General features: G+C 44.2%; 1 protein-coding gene across 4 annotated transcripts in view; it reads right to left on the bottom strand.

Annotated features, from left to right (window-relative positions):
* Window positions 1-1,468: 1,468 nt before the first annotated feature.
* LOC110530507 (E3 ubiquitin-protein ligase mib1) overlaps window positions 1,469-22,654 on the bottom strand; it is a 92,852-nt gene continuing 71,666 nt past the window's right edge. The window contains exons 13-22 of one of the 4 annotated variants that reach the window (XM_036986153.1): window positions 19,308-19,440; window positions 18,665-18,751; window positions 18,137-18,295; window positions 15,991-16,172; window positions 15,317-15,506; window positions 14,852-14,930; window positions 14,471-14,608; window positions 12,742-12,819; window positions 12,051-12,163; window positions 1,469-4,430 (exon numbers count right to left, since the gene is read on the bottom strand). In XM_036986153.1, the coding sequence (XP_036842048.1) occupies window positions 4,290-4,430; window positions 12,051-12,163; window positions 12,742-12,819; window positions 14,471-14,608; window positions 14,852-14,930; window positions 15,317-15,506; window positions 15,991-16,172; window positions 18,137-18,295; window positions 18,665-18,751; window positions 19,308-19,440 (1,300 nt within the window). In that variant the 3' untranslated portion in view covers window positions 1,469-4,289. The remainder of the gene's footprint in view (window positions 4,431-12,050; window positions 12,164-12,741; window positions 12,820-14,470; window positions 14,609-14,851; window positions 14,931-15,316; window positions 15,507-15,990; window positions 16,173-18,136; window positions 18,296-18,664; window positions 18,752-19,307; window positions 19,441-22,654) is intronic. The other 3 variants (XM_036986154.1, XM_036986156.1, XM_036986155.1) reach the window with 3 other exon arrangements.

The raw sequence follows: 22,654 nt of genomic DNA, 5'->3' as shown, positions 1-22,654 counted from the left end.
GACAGAGTCTCCCACCTCAGCTGTAGATCTCTGCAGTTCATCCAGAGTGATCATGGGCCTCTTGGCTGCATCTCTGATCAGTCTTCTCCTTCTATGAGCTGAAAGTTTAGAGGGACGGCCAGGTCTTGGTAGATTTGCAGTGGTCTGAAACTCCTTCCATTTCAATATTATCGCTTGCACAGTGCTCCTTGGGATGTTTAAAGCTTGGGAAATCTTTTTGTATCCAAATCCGGCTTTAAACTTCTTCACAACAGTATCTCGGACCTGCCTGGTGTGTTCCTTGTTCTTCATGATGCTCTCTGCGCTTTTAACGGACCTCTGAGACTATCACAATGCAGGTGCATTTATACGGAGACTTGATTACACACAGGTGGATTGTATTTATCATCATTAGTCATTTAGGTCAACATTGGATCATTCAGAGATCCTCACTGAACTTCTGGAGAGAGTTTGCTGCACTGAAAGTAAAGGGGCTGAATAATTTTGCACGCCCAATTTTTCAGTTTTTGATTTGTTAAAAAAGTTTGAAATATCCAATAAATGTCGTTCCACTTCATGATTGTGTCCCACTTGTTGTTGATTCTTCACAAAAAAATACAGTTTTATATCTTTATGTTTGAAGCCTGAAATGTGGCAAAAGGTCACAAAGTTCAAGGGGGCCGAATACTTTCGCAAGGCACTGTAAATGACAGAGTGAAAAGGAAGCTTTATACAGAATACAAATATTACAAAACATGCATCCTGTTTGCAATAAGGTACCAAAGTAAAACTGGAAAAATGGTGAAGAAATTAACTTTATGCCCTGAATACAAAGTGCTGTTTGGGGCAAATCCATCACAACACATCACCGAGTACCATTCTTTTTTTCAAGCATTGTGGTGGCTGCATCATGTTATGGGAATGCTTGTCATCGACAAGGACTATAGTTTTTTTTTTAAGATAAAAATAAACAATAGAACTAAGCACAGGCAAAATCCTAAAGGAAAACCTGGATCAGTCTGCTTTCCAACAGACATTGGGAGACAAATTCATATTTCAGCAGGACAATAGCCTAAAACACAAGGCCAAATATACACTGGAGTTACTTACCAAGACAACATTGAATGCTCCGGAGTGTCCCATATTTCATGTTCAATAAATGGGCAAAAATGTCCAAAAACATCCGCACACATCGACAACAGCCACCCTCGAAGCATCGTTACCCATCGCAATTACTTCAAGGTCTCAGAGCGAGTGACGTCACCAATTGAAATGCTATTGGCTAACTAGCTAGCCATTTCACATCGGTTACATATGCTCAGTCAGCCAAATACCTTTAAATGTTTGTAAATACGATGCCAGCCTACACTGCAGGGGCAAGTCAACAACATGCTAATTGCCCAAACACGTTAAACAAACAAGTTGACAATGTCGTTCTTCAGTTTGTTTACATTCACAAGAAACAAAGGAATAAAAACAAGAGTGTGGGTAGAGGTCTCAAGATTCATTCAGAACTTTATTTCAGTTACATGGTGCTTTGAAAAGCACTTAAGCAATACAGAGTGACCAGCTTTTATAATACATGTCATACTGCATAAATAAAATATTCATGCCTAAAAAGGGAAAGAATACTATTGAAACCTTTAAATCTTGACAGGTATAATAAGTTTTGAACATAAGGTACAAAATAGGCCTTTATAACAACTAACAAGACAATACTACCATAAAGCAATATTAGTGCTTTTAGAATGTTAACGCCATCCGTGAAATAAAAACGGGGAGTAAAAAAGTATCAAGCTACTTTTCTTTCTTTCCTATAAAATTGCTTATTTGCGTTGTCAAGCTGGTCAGTTTATACCGAGGTGAACAGCTTGGCTCCACACAGACGGATCTGCCTTATTAGTGTCAACTTCACCAGTGGAACCATTTTCTTTCTATCCCCCAAAACACTGGCAGAAGAATACATGTAAAACCTGACAAAATTGTCTCCCTCATCACCAGTCTCATTATTGACTCTGAACATGTTAGACTTGCAGACAAAACAAGATAAAATAATGCTTAGTGTTTTTTTGCTTGAAGTCTATCAAACTAAAAGACACATTTCAACATTGATATTGAAGCAGGATGTGTGGGTGAGAGTGGACGGCTACATTACATTATAGCTAAGGCTCTATAGAGATACACTTCTAAATCCTATTTGTGGGCAGCAATACAAAATAATTTACTCTACATTTTATCATCTTGGCTTTCTATTAGATTGTACACTCTAGCTCAATAAATGTGTTTATTACAAAACATTCTGCAAAATACATTTAAATAAAAGCAATACCAGATTAAGAGCACCTTATCCCCAAACAACATTTAACAGGTAAATCATTTTTGGAAGCAATGGCACATGAATAATCAATGGTTATTAGCGATGCTTATAAGAATCATAGGATGGTTGCATACCAGACAGGTAATACCATCTATAGTCTTGGAACAGCTCTAAAACAACTTGTGCCATACATGATGACATACTCTGTTTGTACAAATGCTCAATAAAGTTCATTCATCCTCAGAAATGTCCAGCAGGTACATGATAGTATTCACTTATAAGTAGGCTGAATGAAACACTGTCTTGACTTTCATCTATACTGGGTCTACTGTACTTAAGTATTAACAATTGCAGACCACGGGTGTTGTAATGCTAAAGTTGTAGTGCCTGGCCTGTCTGTGTTTCTCCAGAGAGAAAGGTTGGTAAACAAGGTACAGGTGATGAGGTGTTAGCAGACGATTGGACTGCAGCGGTATCACCACCTTATCAGTCAGTCAGAGTTAAGGTGGATTTGGACCTCCAAAGTCTAGACAAACAGAACAGCAATTTTGCTTTTGCTCAATCAGCAGTTTTTCTCCCTAGATAGCGTGCTAACCTGCCCTGTGCAGGTCTTAAAGGCATACTTCGGGATTTTGGCAATGACCTTTGTCTACTGCCCCAGAGTCTAATGAACTTGTGGGTACCATTTTTATGTCTGTGTCCAGTATGAAGGAAGTTAGAGGTAGTTTTAGCGATCCATTGCTAACTAGCATTAGCACAATGACTGAAAGTCTATTGTATCCGCTAGCATGTTATGCAGACTTCAGGTCATTGTGCTAACGCTAGTTAGCAACTGCGCTAGTTAGCAAATGGTATCCACAAGTTCATCTGACTCTGGGTAAATAAAGGGCCTCATTGCCAAAATCGCCAACATGTCACGACAACCCATCTCAAATATGCACGTGTAGAAGAAGACTGGCTGAACTTGTAAAAGTGTTAGATATCGCATTTTTTTTGCATGTACACAAATATGTCATCATATTGTAGCTATCATGAAATGTTGAGTAAACTACAAAAGTAATGAATATCCACGTCAGTAGCTTCTATTACCAATACTCTTGCATAAGAAATACAAATAGAATCAATGATAAATGGGTTTTAAGTTTTAGGTTTAGCGACAGGAGAGGCAGCCCTTCGACAGGAGAGGCAGCCCTTCGACAGGAGAGGCAGCCCTTTGACAGGAGAGGCAGCCCTTTGACAGGAGAGGCAGCCCTTCGACAGGAGAGGCAGCCCTTCGACAGGAGAGGCAGCCCTTCGACAGGAGAGGCAGCCCTTCGACAGGAGAGGCAGCCCTTCGACAGGAGAGGCAGCCCTTCGACAGGAGAGGCAGAGCGTGCCCTAATGAATAGGACCTTGTAGATGGAACTAAGTGGCTCTGACCATATCCCTCAGTCCATATCCCAAGGCCAACACAGGGCAGTGTTGGGATATGTGCCAATAACCCCACTACAATAATAACAGGAAGAGGCGTTCTCACACAGAAACAGGAAAACAACAGAGGGGAGAGGGAGAAGAGCGAGAGAGAGATACGAGAGAGAGGAGAAAGGGCATTCTGAGGAGAAAAGCAAAGAATCAGGCTGCTACAGGCTTTCAGCTGAGCTACAACACCAAAGACCTCTTTCAGTATAATGTTTGATTGTTTTATAACATTTCAATTTTTAAAAGAAGCAACATTGGTAATTCTGATGTTTTTGTTTTTCTGGTGTAAAGACGCCGAGATAGATGGGAGAGCAGCAGCTGGTGTGGCTGGTTGTAGATGGGGGATTAGGCCGAGACCTGCCTGAGACTCGAGTACAGGAGGATGCGCCTCTCGGAGGCCTTGACATGGGGGGTGGTGGGGGTGTAGAAGGCTCAGACCGAAGCCTGGGACTCTAGTACAGGAGGATGCGCCTCTCGAAGGCCTTGACATGGGGGGTGGTGGGGGTGTAGAAGGCTCAGACCGAAGCCTGGGACTCTAGTACAGAAGGATGCGCCTCTCGATGGCCTTGCGGCAGATGGGGCACTCGCTCATGCGGTCGCCACACAGCTGGCAGGTGCCGTGGCCACATATGAAGATCATGTTCTTCAGCCGGTCCAGGCACACCGGACACATGGTCTGGAGAGACACACAAAATAACACTTAGTACTCATCTTAGTGGAGTCACCCCAGTTCTGATATAAACACATTGTATTGGAGAAATGGTTGCTTTGAGACATGGCTATAGATTCCAAAATGGTCTACAGCCTGTCTTAGGGCAAAGAAAATGTGTCTCATTTCCACACACTGTTATTAAACATTTTGTTTGTTTTTTTAAACCTGTTTTCGTGGTATCCAATTGGTAGTTATAGTCTTGTCTCATCGCTGAAACTCCGGTACAGACGACTCAGGAGAGGCGAAGGTTGAGAGCTGTGTGTCCTCCGAAACACAAACCAACCAAGCCGCACTGCTTCTTGACACAATGCCCACTTAACCCGGAAGCCAGCCGCACCAATGTGTCGGAGGAAACACCGTACACCTGGCGACCTTGTCAGTGTGCACTGTGCCCAGCCCGCCACAGGAGTCACTAGTGCGCGATGGGAAAAGGACATCCCTGTCAGCCAAACCCTCCCCTAACCTGGACGACGCTGGGCCAAATTATGCGCCACCCCATGGGTCTCCAAGTCGCGGCCGGCTGCGACAGAGCCTGGACTCGAACCCAGAATCTCTAGTGGCACAGCTAGCACTGCGATGCAGTGCCTTAGACCACTGTGCTATTCGGGAGGCCTTCATAAAAAATTGTATACATATTTTTTACACTAGTGGTTGGAATGATACTGTGAAATTGCTAAAATGATGATAATGCCCTTTAAGTGTAAGAGCTGTTTGAAAATACTGCATTACATTTCTGCCTGTTTTGGTGGGATGGAGTTCAGGCCTGCCTGGTGACATAGACCAATAAGCGAGAGAGTTCCAAATCTCTAGCAGATTTTCAGTTTTCCCCTCCCCACTCAGACCACTCCCACAGTACTAATTATATTCTTGCTTGAGAAATTGCTCTTTGCTAACAAGCTATTTGTTTCTTTGTTTTCATTTTAAAAATGGTAAAAATCACAGTACATAATTGTTAACCAGAAATTATTTGATATTGAGATAAAATCAGCTGCATTGGACCTTCAATGTTTATTGATGTGTCTATAAACAAACACACACACACACACACGGTTAACGTTCGTTATTACAATTAAACCATCTTTAGCACACACCACCATGTCGTCTTTAGTACACACCACCATGTCGTCTTTAGCACATACCACCATGTCGTCTTTAGTACATACCACCATGTTGTCTTTAGTTCACACCACCATGTCGTCTTTAGTACACACCACCATGTTGTCTTTAGTACACACCACCATGTCGTCTTTAGTACACACCACCATGTTGTCTTTAGTACACACCACCATGTCGTCTTTAGTACATACCATCATGTCGTCTTTAGTACATACCACCATGTCGTCTTTAGTACATACTGTACCACCATGTCGTCTTTAGTACATACTGTACCACCATGTCGTCTTTAGTACATACCACCATGTCGTCTTTAGTACATACCACCATGTCGTCTTTAGTACATACCACCATGTCGTCTTTAGTACATACCACCATGTCGTCTTTAGTACATTCCACCATGTCGTCTTTAGTACACACCACCATGTCGTCTTTAGTACATACCACCATGTCGTCTTTAGTACATACCATCATGTCGTCTTTAGTACATACCACCATGTCGTCTTTAGTACATACTGTACCACCATGTCGTCTTTAGTACATACCACCATGTCGTCTTTAGTACATACCACCATGTCGTCTTTAGTACATACCACCATGTCGTCTTTAGTACATACCACCATGTCGTCTTTAGTACATTCCACCATGTCGTCTTTAGTACACACCACCATGTCGTCTTTAGTACATACCATCATGTCGTCTTTAGTACATACCATCATGACATACCACCATGTCGTCTTTAGTACATACTGTACCACCATGTCGTCTTTAGTACATACTGTACCACCATGTCGTCTTTAGTACATACTGTACCACCATGTCGTCTTTAGTACATACCACCATGTCGTCTTTAGTACATACCACCATGTCGTCTTTAGTACATACCACCATGTCGTCTTTAGTACATACCACCATGTCGTCTTTAGTACATACCACCATGTCGTCTTTAGTACATACCACCATGTCGTCTTTAGTACATACCACCATGTCGTCTTTAGTACACACCACCATGTTGTCTTTAGTACACACCACCATGTCGTCTTTAGTACACACCACCATGTCGTCTTTAGTACACACCACCATGTCGTCTTTAGTACACACCACCATGTCGTCTTTAGTACATACCACCACGTCGTCTTTAGTACATACCACCAAGTCGTCTTTAGTACACACCACCACCTCGTCTTTAGTACACACCACCACCTCGTCTTTAGTACACACCACCATGTCGTCTTTAGTACATACCACCATGTCGTCTTTAGTACATACCATCATGTCGTCTTTAGTACATACCACCATGTCGTCTTTGGTACATACTGTACCACCATGTCGTCTTTAGTACATACCATCATGTCGTCTTTAGTACATACCACCATGTCGTCTTTAGTACATACCACCATGTCGTCTTTAGTACATACCACCATGTCGTCTTTAGTACATACCATCATGACATACCACCATGTCGTCTTTAGCACACACCACCATGTCGTCTTTAGTACATACCACCATGTCGTCTTTAGTACATACCACCATGTCGTCTTTAGTACATACCACCATGTCGTCTTTAGTACATTCCAGCATGTCGTCTTTAGTACACACCACCATGTCGTCTTTAGTACATACCACCATGTCGTCTTTAGTACATACCATCATGACATACCACCATGTCGTCTTTAGCACACACCACCATGTCGTCTTTAGTACATACTGTACCACCATGTCGTCTTTAGTACATACCACCATGTCGTCTTTAGTACATACCACCATGTCGTCTTTAGTACATACCACCATGTCGTCTTTAGTACATACCACCATGTCGTCTTTAGTACATACCACCATGTCGTCTTTAGTACATACCACCATGTCGTCTTTAGTACATACCATCATGTCGTCTTTGGTACATACTGTACCACCATGTCGTCTTTAGTACATACCATCATGTCGTCTTTAGTACATACCACCATGTCGTCTTTAGTACATACCACCATGTCGTCTTTAGTACATACCACCATGTCGTCTTTAGTACATACCATCATGACATACCACCATGTCGTCTTTAGCACACACCACCATGTCGTCTTTAGTACATACCACCATGTCGTCTTTAGTACATACCATCATGTCGTCTTTGGTACATACTGTACCACCATGTCGTCTTTAGTACATACCACCATGTCGTCTTTAGTACATACCACCATGTCGTCTTTAGTACATACCATCATGACATACCACCATGTCGTCTTTAGTACATACCACCATGTCGTCTTTAGTACATACCACCATGTCGTCTTTAGTACATACCACCATGTCGTCTTTAGTACATTCCACCATGTCGTCTTTAGTACATACCACCATGTCGTCTTTAGTACATACCACCATGTCGTCTTTAGTACATACCATCATGACATACCACCATGTCGTCTTTAGCACACACCACCATGTCGTCTTTAGTACATACTGTACCACCATGTCGTCTTTAGTACATACCATCATGTCGTCTTTAGTACATACCACCATGTCGTCTTTAGTACATACCACCATGTCGTCTTTAGTACATACCACCATGTCGTCTTTAGTACATACCACCATGTCGTCTTTAGTACATACCACCATGTCGTCTTTAGTACATACCACCATGTCGTCTTTAGTACATACCATCATGTCGTCTTTAGTACATACCACCATGTCGTCTTTAGTACATACCACCATGCCGTCTTTAGTACATACCACCATGTCGTCTTTAGTACATACCACCATGTCGTCTTTAGTACATTCCACCATGTCGTCTTTAGTACATACCATCATGACATACCACCATGTCGTCTTTAGTACACACCACCATGTCGTCTTTAGCACACACCACCATGTCGTCTTTAGTACATACCACCATGTCGTCTTTAGTACATACCACCATGTCGTCTTTAGTACATACCACCATGTCGTCTTTAGTACATTCCACCATGTCGTCTTTAGTACATACCATCATGACATACCACCATGTCGTCTTTAGTACATACCATCATGACATACCACCATGTCGTCTTTAGTACATACCACCATGTCGTCTTTAGTACATACCACCAGGTTGTCTTTAGTACATACCACCATGTCGTCTTTAGTACATACCACCATGTCGTCTTTAGTACATACCACCATGTCGTCTTTAGTACATACCACCATGTCGTCTTTAGTACATACCACCATGTTGTCTTTAGTACATACCACCATGTCGTCTTTAGTACATACCACCATGTCGTCTTTAGTACATACCACCATGTCGTCTTTAGTACATACCATCATGTCGTCTTTAGTACATACCACCATGTCGTCTTTAGTACATACCACCATGTCGTCTTTAGTACATACCACCATGTCGTCTTTAGTACATACCACCATGTCGTCTTTAGTACATACCACCATGTCGTCTTTAGTACATACCACCATGTCGTCTTTAGTACATACCACCATGTCGTCTTTAGTACATACCACCATGTCGTCTTTAGTACATACCACCATGTCGTCTTTAGTACACACCACCATGTTGTCTTTAGTACACACCACCATGTCGTCTTTAGTACACACCACCATGTCGTCTTTAGTACACACCACCACGTCGTCTTTAGTACATACCACCAAGTCGTCTTTAGTACACACCACCACCTCGTCTTTAGTACACACCACCACCTCGTCTTTAGTACACACCACCATGTCGTCTTTAGTACATACCACCATGTCGTCTTTAGTACATACCATCATGTCGTCTTTAGTACATACCACCATGTCGTCTTTGGTACATACTGTACCACCATGTCGTCTTTAGTACATACCATCATGTCGTCTTTAGTACATACCACCATGTCGTCTTTAGTACATACCACCATGTCGTCTTTAGTACATACCACCATGTCGTCTTTAGTACATACCATCATGACATACCACCATGTCGTCTTTAGCACACACCACCATGTCGTCTTTAGTACATACCACCATGTCGTCTTTAGTACATACCACCATGTCGTCTTTAGTACATACCACCATGTCGTCTTTAGTACATTCCAGCATGTCGTCTTTAGTACACACCACCATGTCGTCTTTAGTACATACCACCATGTCGTCTTTAGTACATACCATCATGACATACCACCATGTCGTCTTTAGCACACACCACCATGTCGTCTTTAGTACATACTGTACCACCATGTCGTCTTTAGTACATACCACCATGTCGTCTTTAGTACATACCACCATGTCGTCTTTAGTACATACCACCATGTCGTCTTTAGTACATACCACCATGTCGTCTTTAGTACATACCACCATGTCGTCTTTAGTACATACCACCATGTCGTCTTTAGTACATACCACCATGTCGTCTTTAGTACATACCACCATGTCGTCTTTAGTACATACCACCATGTCGTCTTTAGTACATACCATCATGTCGTCTTTGGTACATACTGTACCACCATGTCGTCTTTAGTACATACCATCATGTCGTCTTTAGTACATACCACCATGTCGTCTTTAGTACATACCACCATGTCGTCTTTAGTACATACCACCATGTCGTCTTTAGTACATACCATCATGACATACCACCATGTCGTCTTTAGCACACACCACCATGTCGTCTTTAGTACATACCACCATGTCGTCTTTAGTACATACCATCATGTCGTCTTTGGTACATACTGTACCACCATGTCGTCTTTAGTACATACCACCATGTCGTCTTTAGTACATACCACCATGTCGTCTTTAGTACATACCATCATGACATACCACCATGTCGTCTTTAGTACATACCACCATGTCGTCTTTAGTACATACCACCATGTCGTCTTTAGTACATACCACCATGTCGTCTTTAGTACATTCCACCATGTCGTCTTTAGTACATACCACCATGTCGTCTTTAGTACATACCACCATGTCGTCTTTAGTACATACCATCATGACATACCACCATGTCGTCTTTAGCACACACCACCATGTCGTCTTTAGTACATACTGTACCACCATGTCGTCTTTAGTACATACCATCATGTCGTCTTTAGTACATACCACCATGTCGTCTTTAGTACATACCACCATGTCGTCTTTAGTACATACCACCATGTCGTCTTTAGTACATACCACCATGTCGTCTTTAGTACATACCACCATGTCGTCTTTAGTACATACCACCATGTCGTCTTTAGTACATACCATCATGTCGTCTTTAGTACATACCACCATGTCGTCTTTAGTACATACCACCATGCCGTCTTTAGTACATACCACCATGTCGTCTTTAGTACATACCACCATGTCGTCTTTAGTACATTCCACCATGTCGTCTTTAGTACATACCATCATGACATACCACCATGTCGTCTTTAGTACACACCACCATGTCGTCTTTAGCACACACCACCATGTCGTCTTTAGTACATACCACCATGTCGTCTTTAGTACATACCACCATGTCGTCTTTAGTACATACCACCATGTCGTCTTTAGTACATTCCACCATGTCGTCTTTAGTACATACCATCATGACATACCACCATGTCGTCTTTAGTACATACCATCATGACATACCACCATGTCGTCTTTAGTACATACCACCATGTCGTCTTTAGTACATACCACCAGGTTGTCTTTAGTACATACCACCATGTCGTCTTTAGTACATACCACCATGTCGTCTTTAGTACATACCACCATGTCGTCTTTAGTACATACCACCATGTCGTCTTTAGTACATACCACCATGTTGTCTTTAGTACATACCACCATGTCGTCTTTAGTACATACCACCATGTCGTCTTTAGTACATACCACCATGTCGTCTTTAGTACATACCACCATGTCGTCTTTAGTACACACCACCATGTCGTCTTTAGTACATACCACCATGTCGTCTTTAGTACATACCACCATGTCGTCTTTAGTACATACCACCATGTCGTCTTTAGTACATACCACCATGTCGTCTTTAGTACATACCACCATGTCGTCTTTAGTACACACCACCATGTCGTCTTTAGTACACACCACCATGTTGTCTTTAGTACACACCACCATGTTGTCTTTAGTACATACCACCATGTTGTCTTTAGTACATACCACCATGTCGTCTTTAGTACATACCACCATGTCGTCTTTAGTACACACCACCATGTCGTCTTTAGTACACACCACCATGTCGTCTTTAGTACATACCACCATGTCGTCTTTAGTACATACCACCATGTCGTCTTTAGTACATACCACCATGTCGTCTTTAGTACACACCACCATGTCGTCTTTAGTACACACCACCATGTCGTCTTTAGTACATACCACCATGTCGTCTTTAGTACACACCACCATGTCGTCTTTAGTACACACCACCATGTCGTCTTTAGTACATACCACCATGTTGTCTTTAGTACATACCACCATGTCGTCTTTAGTACATACCACCATGTTGTCTTTAGTACATACCACCACGCTTACCTGCTCCTTGATGTCCTGCAGTTGCTGCTGCAGTTTCTGAACGTCAGCGTTGACATTGGTGTTGTCTTTGTCTCTCTGCATGGCCGGGATATTACCGCTGGCTGTAGAAGGGAAACGGGGAAAACACACACAACGTTGAGAAACAAACAAACATATGCAGGTTCTCAAACTAGTGGCCCCCGAGCCGATTTAATGCGAGCGAGAGCGAGCGAGATGCCTTCACTGTAAAGTCTACCTGTTGTATTCTGTGTATGTGATCAAAAAAATTGGAATAGATTTTAATGACATGATGCTCTAAAGGCCAAACAAATCAAGCAATCATAAAGCCTCGTCTATGTGGGCTATTCTGGAAAGAGTTCTACACTTTAACCCAGTCCGTTTTTAACAAGCAGCAATTTCAGAGTTAGACATGTACTTCCTCAGACAGTATTTGGCTGAAATAGGTCTGAGGCCCTGTGCTTGAGGGCACAACCTTTCTGAATGGTGGAAATCAGTATCATTAAACATTTGTATGTGTGTGATTCTGTGTCTTGTGTTGAGGGGTGGGCGAAGGATCGTTGCAAAGGGGGTTTCGGCAGCAGGTCATAGGCCAGGCAGGGCATAAGCCAAGCAGGGCAGACAGCACTGGGGATTTTTGGTTTGGGGAGTTTTGAACCAGGGAAGAGGATGAGATACTTACACCAACTTAGTGCCAGATTGTTGGGCTGGAGCAGATCCAGCGAGCCCCCTGCCATTAGAGCTGAGTTAGAGTTACCTGCTGAGAATAACCAGTCACAGTGTTATAACAGGAGCCCCTGGTACAACTCCACAAGGCCTGAGGAGGAGTAGTCTACTCACTACTAAAGGCCTGGAGACAGAGGAGGGCATGAACAATGAGGTTATTAGATTTAAAACATGTTAGGTGGGAGGTGGGGGAGAGGAGTCTCTTCTAGGTAAAGTGAGCTGCAACCGCGTCCTTCAAAGTCTAAAAATCATACACACTAAGTAGTACTACTAGAAGGAAAGGTCCCAGGACAAAAGCTGTTTCGTCATCAGTACTCAACAGGTAACATGACAACTCATAGTGCTACCAGTGGGCTAGAAGAGTGGTCTAGGATGGCACTGGCATCCCTCTCCAAATGTCCAGGGACATAAGGGAATGAGTATGTGTGTGAGATTGAAATAATGTACTTTTTATTTGAAGAGATCTATGTGTGTGTGTGTGTGTGTGTGTGGTGTGTGAGATTGAAATAATGTACTTTTTATTTGAAGAGATGTGTGTGTGTGTGTGTGTGAGATTGAAATAATGTACTTTTTATTTGAAGAGATCTGTGTGTGTGTGTGTGTGTGTGTGTGGTGTGTGAGATTGAAATAAAGTACTTTTTATTTGAAGAGATCTGTGTGTGTGTGTGTGTGTGTGTGTGTGTGTGTGTGTGTGGTGTGTGAGATTGAAATAAAGTACTTTTTATTTGAAGAGATCTGTGTGTGTGTGTGTGTGTGTGTGTGTGTGTGAGATTGAAATAATGTACTTTTTATTTGAAGAGGTGTGTGTGTGTGTGTGTGTGTGTGTGTGTGTGTGTATGTGTGTGTGTGTGTGTGTGTGTGTGTGTGTGGTGTGTGAGATTGAAATAATGTACTTTTTATTTGAAGAGATCTCAGTGTGTGTGTGTGTGTGTGTGTGTGTGAGAGTTTGTGTGGCAACACACAAAGATCTTTCGACGAGCAAATATTTGGCAAATCATTATAAAATCAGTGAACTTACAACAGTTTCCCTTTTAACTCAACATAAAATAATAAGCAAAACAAACTAAAGGGAACTGCGGTCATAAAGGTCAGATAATAACGGGATAAGAGTGTGTGCAACTTAAAGACAACACTAGCGATGGTAAACGTAAGCCTTAATACACACTCACACATTGAAATAACCAACACTGTACCGTCACTACTTAGCTAACAGATTGGATGGAGAAATTGGATCGAGCAATGGACTGATGGCGATATTAAGTCAGTTGGCCAAATAGACTTTTAGGAGCCAGCTAAGGGAGAATTAATAGCCGGTTATGGAGGTCAATTTATTTTAATAAAATTAGTGCATGCTGCTGAAATGTTATAACACTGATGTGATTGAATTGCATGTTATGATTAAAATACATTCTCGTCTGATTAAGTTAAAGATCATGCATTATGCATTAATGACCTCAACTAGGGAGGTTTGTTTTCCAGTCTGGGAAAATGACACATTCAACTAAAACACACAAAACAATGAAATAATGCAGGAGCAAGACAGCTGTGAATCAACAAAGCAACACAAACAAACAAAAACACAACAAGTTCATCATGGGGGAAACAACAAGATGGACAGTCATGACAACGAGAGAGAAAGGAGGATAAAAGGGAATTAAAAGGGAACGTGTGGAAGATTCACTCACTAAGGTCCTCATCATCATCATCATCATCATCAGCGGCATCACCCTCCATACCTTTCCCTCCACAACAAAGGACAAAGGGCGTGCGGCGTTCCACAACAGCCCGGCACTGTACACACTTCTTCATGAGGCCGGCACAGTCTGTACGGAGGAAGGGAACACAAAGACAGAATGAAAGGTCAGTATGGCCCACTAGAACGCATCAAAGGTTCTGGAGAATTGTTGCGTTCTTGCAGCGAGGCAGGGTCTTCGGTAGGGCACACCGTAGCAAAATATTTTGCAACAGAAAAAAAAGAAGAAAAAACGTGTTCAGTAGGCTACCTCCCCACTTCAAAACGGTTCCACCGCACGAGGAAGCAACCGTAGCTGGTTTAGTGTACTTACTTTCACAAGCACACATGTGACCGCAGGGCTCGAAAAGCACGGCAGCCTTCTTGTCAGAACATACGACACACTCCTCGATCTGTATGGAGAGACAAACATCTGACGTCAGTGAAGGGAAAGAGAAGAGAAAGTCGTACCTCTAACTGGAGGATGTCGTTACACCCAAAACCAATGCAAAGCATCCATTCATGTACTAACTAAGTCATTAGTAACTTACACAACTTGATACGTCGAGGCACCCCAACAGTTGGCCTAAATCAATCATTGACATCAAAGGGAGACTTGAGCGAAAATGGGAGTGAAAAGCATTCAGATCAGAATACCGGACACAGATTAGTCCTTGTACTACAACGTTATGTCAATGGAGATTCACAAGTTTTCAGTCCAAGACCAGACTTAATCTGTTTGAGAAACCGTCCGTTAACATTATTATTTAAACCAACGATGCCGGGTTTGGTACAATACCTTGGTTCTGGACTGGACCTGGTCCTTGCAGATGAGACACTTCTTGACGCGGGGGGAGCAGAGAGAGCAGGTGGCGATGTGTCCGCACGGTCCGAACAGGGTGTCTCTCTTCATGTCAGAACACACCATACACTCCTCCAGGGTCTCACCGTTACTGTTCAGAGACGGGCTGCGAGAGCCCACCTGGCCACTGGAAGAGAGAAAGGGATAGAGAGAAAGGGATAGAGAGAGGGATAGAGAGAGGGATAGAGAGAGGGATAGAGAGAGGGATAGAGAGAGGGATAGAGAGAAAGGGATAGAGAGAAAGGGATAGAGAGAGGGATGGAGAGAGGGATGGAGAGAGGGATGGAGAGAGGGATAGAGAGAGGGATAGAGAGAGGGATAGTGAGAGGGATAGAGAGAGGGATAGAGAGAGGGATGGAGAGAGGGATAGAGAGAGGGATAGAGAGAGGGATGGATAGAGGGATGGATAGAGAGAGGGATAGAGAGAGGGATAGAGAGAGGGATAGAGAGAGGGATAGAGAGAGGGATAGAGAGAGGGATAGAGAGAGGGATAGAGAGAGGGATAGAGAGAGAAAATAAGACGGGACATATTAAAAGAAGATGGGGAGAAAACAAGTTGAAGCTGTTTCATCTAAGAGTGTAAACCATGTCCTAGACCTGGGGTTTCTTACCTGATCTTCTCCTTGTGGCACTTGGCCAGGGCCTTACAGAGGCTGGGGTCGGGGCAGAGGTCCAGAGGGGACTGGCCCTTCTTGTTGCGCATGGTCAGGTCTGCTCCGTTAGCTGCTAGGAAGCAGGCGATGGACGCTGCACTCTTCTTCTCTGCTCCCTGGGTGCCCAGGCCCATGATCAGCTGTGGAGGACCAACACACACAGGAGTCAATAACACTTTGTCTCCCTTTCTCTTTCCCCCTCCCCCCAGCTCCACCAGACAGAGGAGCACAGAGCAGAATACAGTGTATTTGGGACATATGCAGTATGTTGGGTAGGGCTGGGCTATATATCAAATTAATTTGATTAGCGCGATGTTCCAAATGCCTGTATCGCAAGAATCGAGGCTGTTATTTTTTTCCTGTTTTTATGAGAGTTCTGTGTCTTTTTGGTCTCGTCTCCTTCTGTGCACCTTCCCACTCAGAGACACCAAGCCCCTCCCCCTTCCACTTACAACAAAAGACCAAAGATAACTTCTTCCTCCCTGACAACAAGCAGTTTAAACTCACCATTTGCATTGGAGGTGTGGTCCAACAGAATCGGTCATATGGACACAGAAATGCTTAGACATTTTACTGTAATAGACAATAACTTAACCTTTTAACGACCCCCTTTTATTGTCTCATCTCCCAAAATGTAGAACAGAGCAGACCCTACTAAAACCCGTATCAATTAACATGATTGTGGAAAATGGATGCTCAGTTTGTCACGCACGACATTGCGGTAGCCACAGACTGATGTGCAAGCTGTCTAGTCTGTGTTTAATACATGTGCAATGAGCATTAAAAAGGGCCCTTAAATAAGGAATTGGCAAAGTGTTCTCATTCTGAGAAATAAGCATCTTCTCCAGGTAGGCCACGCGATTTCAATATGTAAAGGTGAACCGGCTGCTGTTCAAACAGTTGGAGACCGACAGGAAGGTGTCTTCATAACAGTTCAACTGTTCTAAATGTTGGAGAGTAAATAGATCCACGTTGGCGAGACTTGGAATATAAAGTTAAGTTGGCTACTCACTGGCACGTGGGCTTGGCTTGAGAGATTGTTTCTGAGACCTGTGTTACATTTCTATAATGACTGTTACCAGAAGTTAGTCATTACTGGTGGATGTGCATTGTTCTGGTTAAAAAGGGCGTTTTCATAGATAGACCAAAGCTAGATCAGTGATTAACAACAAAAAGCAGGGTAAACTATTTTGATAGATAATATATACTAGTGGGTCTTATGGTTGTGGAAGGCTTCTATTTATCCAAGCTCTGGATTCATCAGATTATTCCTGACTTGGTGTATTGACCTTTAATTGTGCAACAAAGTTTATTCAGAGAAAACAGATATATTGTGAATGACGGTTGAAAATATTTTGATATGATTTTCAGGCCATATCGCCCAGCCTATCGCCCAGCCTATCGCCCAGCCTATCGCTCAGCCTATCGCCCAGCCTATCGCCCAGCCTATCGCCCAGCCTATCGCCCAACCTATCGCCCAGCCTATCGCCCAGCCTATGGGAGAGTAGAGCTCTCCCATAGCATCACTTTAGAAAGTTAGAAAGAGTAGAAGACATTTCAGAATAAATGACTGAGGAGACAGGGGCTTTGAAAATGGCCCAGCCAGCCGAGTGAGGCACTCAAATGCTCAATCGCCTACAGTATTTTTGGAGGGTTCTAGCGGTATGTGTTAGGTGTTTGTGGAGGGTTCTAGCGGTATGTGTTAGGTGTTTGTGGAGGGTTCTAGAGGTATGTGTTAGGTGTTTGTGGAGGGTTCTAGAGGTATGTGTTAGGTGTTTGTGGAGGGTTCTAGAGGTATGTGTTAGGTGTTTGTGGAGGGTTCTAGAGGTATATTAGTTAATTTAGGATGGTTTTACAGGTATATGTTAGGTGTATTCTGTACCGTGTTTGTGGAGGGTTCTAGCAGTATGTGTTAGGTGTTTGTGGAGGGTTCTAGAGGTATATTAGTTGATTTAGGATGGTTTTACAGGTATATGTTAGGTGTATTCTGTACCGTGTTTGTGGAGGGTTCTAGCGGTATGTGTTAGGTGTTTGTGGAGGGTTCTAGAGGTATATTAGTTGATTTAGGATGGTTTTACAGGTATATGTTAGGTGTATTCTGTACCGTGTTTTTGGAGGGTTCCCAGGGCTCCACCTTGCTGACGTCTTGCATGTCCTGCAGCTGGCGGAGCTGGGACAGCGTGTGGTGACGCAGCGCCTCGTGGAGAGGAGTGTCCCCATCCTTGTCCTGCACGTCCAGCTTTGCCTCTGCTCGCACCAGCAGCTGGAGATAGACAGGCAGAGAGGCAGACAGGCACACACAGACACAGAGCAATCCAAATTAACATGGTGATCATTTAAAATGAGCATTTATTTGCATAACAGTCCAGTACATAAAAAAAAAAAATGATCATCATCCAAATAAGTCTAGCATGGCATCACAGCTAGAGATCCTGCATATTGACTGTGTTCCTGCACCACTGAAGCTGCACTTCCAAACCACTCCAAAAGATGGCGACGTAACAACTTCGTTGTCTTCATCTTCTCACCAGCCTTTAGTGCACCGTCAGGAGTGACAGACAGATGGGGAGATAACTACAGATAGCATCTTCAGGTAGCTGTAGGAGAGAGGAAGTGAGGAGAGGAGACTGACCCTGACTATCTGTGTGTGCTGTCTCTCCACAGCCAGGTGCAGGGCTGTCTGCTGGTTTACGTTCTGGATGTCCAGGCTGGCACTGCCCTGAGAGGAGGAAAGCGAGGGAACAGATAGAGAAAAGAAAGACGGCGTTGGCATTCAAAAAGACCTGTTTGAACTCTGCAGTAGGCTATAACACATTCCTTCTGCAATGTACCACCTTGTGTATTTTGACAACATTTCTGGAATGTTACAATAACATCTTCTCTCACACCATTGAAATACGGCAGCCTCATTAGCCCAATTCCTGCTCTGCTTGGTGGGACGCTACTTACTACACTGTGGTCCTGTTAGATAGAGGTCTGCAACAATACTGTCTCAGATATCTCAGATAGGCCGAGCATGATCCTGAAGAAGCAGGTTATAGGCTAACAGTGCTTGTGCACCACTAGGTACCCAAAGGATAATATGGATTCAATAAACAATGAAAGCAGTTATTGCTACCCTATACAGGCACAAACCTATACAGCATTATACAATTAAGAATAAGGCCAGCACTTACTGTGTGCGTGCGAGCCAAGATGGAGACACTAGGGCTGCTATGGACCATCAGTATGAAACCAGGGGTGTCAGTGGTTAGGTTAATGCTAGCGTGTCCTACCTGGTGAACCAGCAGCTCGGCCACCTCTACGTGGTTGTTGAGCGCCGCCAGGTGCAGGGCGGTGTAACCGTCATCTTTCTTCTCATCTACGATCCAGGGCCGCGGCAGCTTGGCCAGCAACACACGCATGGCACTGCTCAGAGAGGGAGGAAGAGAGGGACAGAGGGATGACTGGAAGGTGACTGCAGGTGCATGACAACAGGAACCTATGATGGAAGGAAGGTCATGGCGCAATCAATTAATCGTTGTTGGATTTGAGGAGGGATGCACCACACATGGCAGCTGAGCCCCTATCTAGTGCACTAAGTTTGACTAGACTCCTATAGTCAAGGTCAGAATATATTTTATATAATAATATAACATCCATCTCAATGCATCTTTAGATTCTATATCTAAAAGTCCAATTGCAAGGCATCACTACACTGAGGACAGATACAGAATGGTGCTGAAACAGCACATTTATTATGACACGTAAATGACTCGCATACTAAATAAACCAAGGGATGGGCTGGTAGCATAACCCGGAGTAGTAGGTTAATGATACAAGCGTTGTGCAATTTTAGAAACCCAGTTAAAAGAAGCAGCACAAAAGCCCCAGTTTTGGAGAGACAAACTGGTAATAACACCACAGATTGCTGCATTTAGTCAGCTCTCATGAACTGTGTGATATTGTTTAAACAGGGTTGTTTAAGAGTGCTGTGATGCGAGGCAGCAGCGACTGGTTGTGTTCCTGTTTGAAGGTCATTCGGAGGCTACATGCCTTATAGAGAGATGGCTGCTGCATAGGAAACTGCATGGTATGAGAAGAACGTGTCTGACTCTGGACTAGAATAAAACCAATTGACAATCAGCACAGCACTTGCAAAGGACAACTGACTATGATGCCACACCAAAATGGGAGGGAGAGCATGGTAGAGAGAAAAATGATAATGTAAACTACCCCCTATAGTACATGGGCAGACCGTATTTGAACATGGGAGGAGGAGAAAGAGGGGTAGAGAGGTAAATGGCGGGAGAGCGAGAAAGAGAAAAAAAAGAGAGCGAGAGCAGAAAAGAGAAAGATCGAGAAAAAGAGAGCGAGAGACTGAAAGAGAGCGCAAGAGAAAGACAGGTAGAAGGAGAGAGAGAGGTAGGAGAGAGAGGGGGATAGGAGGAGGAGGAAAACATGCATACAACAACCTCCCTGCTGAGCAGACTTGGTCTTCCATCCTGTCCCATCATGGCAACTTCCTCAGCTAGCCAACACTCATCCATTATCTCTGTCTCCTCTCCCCCAGCCCAGCCCTGGGTAAGCAGCCTGGGATAGAGGTGAACAGCCCCTGACCAGTCCAGTGGGTCTCATCCCAACACACACTGCATGTAGTGAGGCAACACTGTAACCTACCGACTATACAGTCAACCAGGTCACTTTTGTAAAAAAAATAACTAAAAACGGCAATATGTAGGTTAATGTCTTCTGACTTTCTGTGGGGAGACTTAGCCGGCACAATGTAATGGCGTAGCCGTAGGGTGCATCTTTGAACTGCGACAGAAAAGCAGCAGCCAATTTCACAAGGGTTTGGACACTGCTGAAGAGCTCTGGCAAGGCACTGGAGCGAGCACACACGAGCACACAGGAAAAGAGTGCAGTAGTTGCTAGGTAGATGTTAGGCACTTATACACATGTAGTAGTGAAAAAAAAGCTGCAGCTCCCTGGAGTACTGGCTAGCTGCAGCTCTCTGGAGTACTAGCTAGCTGCAGCTCTCTGGAGTACTGGCTAGCTGCAGCTCTCTGGAGTACTGGCTAGCTGCAGCTCTCTGGAGTACTGGCTAGCTGCAGCTCTCTGGAGTACTGGCTAGCTGCAGCTCTCTGGAGTACTGGCTAGCTGCAGCTCTCTGGAGTACTGGCTAGCTGCAGCTCTCTGGAGTACTGGCTAGCTGCAGCTCTCTGGAGTACTGGCTAGCTGCAGCTCTCTGGAGTACTGGCTAGCTGCAGCTCTCTGGAGTACTGGCTAGCTGCAGCTCTCTGGAGTACTGGCTAGCTGCAGCTCTCTGGAGTACTGGCTAGCTGCAGCTCTCTGGAGTACTGGCTAGCTGCAGCTCTCTGGAGTACTGGCTAGCTGCAGCTCTCTGGAGTACTGGCTAGCTGCAGCTCTCTGGAGTACTGGCTAGCTGCAGCTCTCTGGAGTACTGGCTAGCTGCAGCTCTCTGGAGTACTGGCTAGCTGCAGCTCTTGCAGCTCTCTGGAGTACTGGCTAGCTGCAGCTCTCTGGAGTACTGGCTAGCTGCAGCTCTCTGGAGTACTGGCTAGCTGCAGCTCTCTGGAGTACTGGCTAGCTGCAGCTCTCTGGAGTACTGGCTAGCTGCAGCTCTCTGGAGTACTGGCTAGCTGCAGCTCTCTGGAGTACTGGCTAGCTGCAGCTCTTGCAGCTCTCTGGAGTACTGGCTAGCTGCATTGTGGATTGTGATAAACCCACAGTCTCTCTCTCCCTCTGTCCTTAGAGTAATAACATACCATCCTAGATGTACAGAGCTGGGGCTGGCTGCAGTACTACAGTATACACTGAACCCCAGTCTCTCTTTCACCGCACAGACACACTGGATCGAGAAACACCCTCAACAGACAACCTAGCCAATGACAGCCCTGCTTGCGTCCCCAGTCCTGAGTCCCCTATAGTGACTCGGGACTGATAGACTGGCGCCCTCTGCTGTTTCCTAGGTGATACTCCGGCGCTGTGCTGGTAGGGATGGAGAGAGGAGAGCCTCTCCAGTAAGAAGAAATCTGACCATAGAGATGGATAGAGGACGCACTTGAACACTGCATGGGCAGCGCCATTGAGAGCTTTCAAGGAATCCATCAAGGCAAAGAAAGGTGTTCTCTCTTTCTGACTAAATTGACATGCTCCATGCCACGCTGGGTGAAATGGGCGTACATTAATATTAATGCCCCAGCCACACGGCCTGCCTGGCAGGCACTGCTGCAATGCAGTTAGCTATTTGACAGAAATATACAATGAAAAAAAGGGGAAAACGAAAGAAGAAAATACTTTTTCCTGTCCGTGTGCGAGTGGATTTTTACTGCAAGAAAGGGGCTCTGTCGGAAAGTGGGGAGGGGGTGAAGGCATAGGGGGAGAGAGTGGGGATGGGCAGGTCAGGCTCCAGCCCTTAAGTATTAACAGGTAATAAACTTGACATGGGCATTAAAACCAGGGAGGCTTGGCGAGAGATTCTGGGGCAAGTGGAGGAAGAGGGAGAGAGAGCAAGTTACAACGATGAGGGAACTGGAGAAATAAAATGGGAGCTCCTCTTGTTACAATTGGTGTTAAAGCTTGCAGGTCGCTAGAGAGAGTGCCTCAATGCAGAAGGAAG

Source organism: Oncorhynchus mykiss, chromosome 8, assembly GCF_013265735.2.
Source record: "Oncorhynchus mykiss isolate Arlee chromosome 8, USDA_OmykA_1.1, whole genome shotgun sequence".
NCBI classification, from domain to species: domain Eukaryota; kingdom Metazoa; phylum Chordata; class Actinopteri; order Salmoniformes; family Salmonidae; genus Oncorhynchus; species Oncorhynchus mykiss.
Note: the sequence above shows the minus strand (reverse complement) of the source record. Positions and strands in the feature narration are given on the sequence as shown.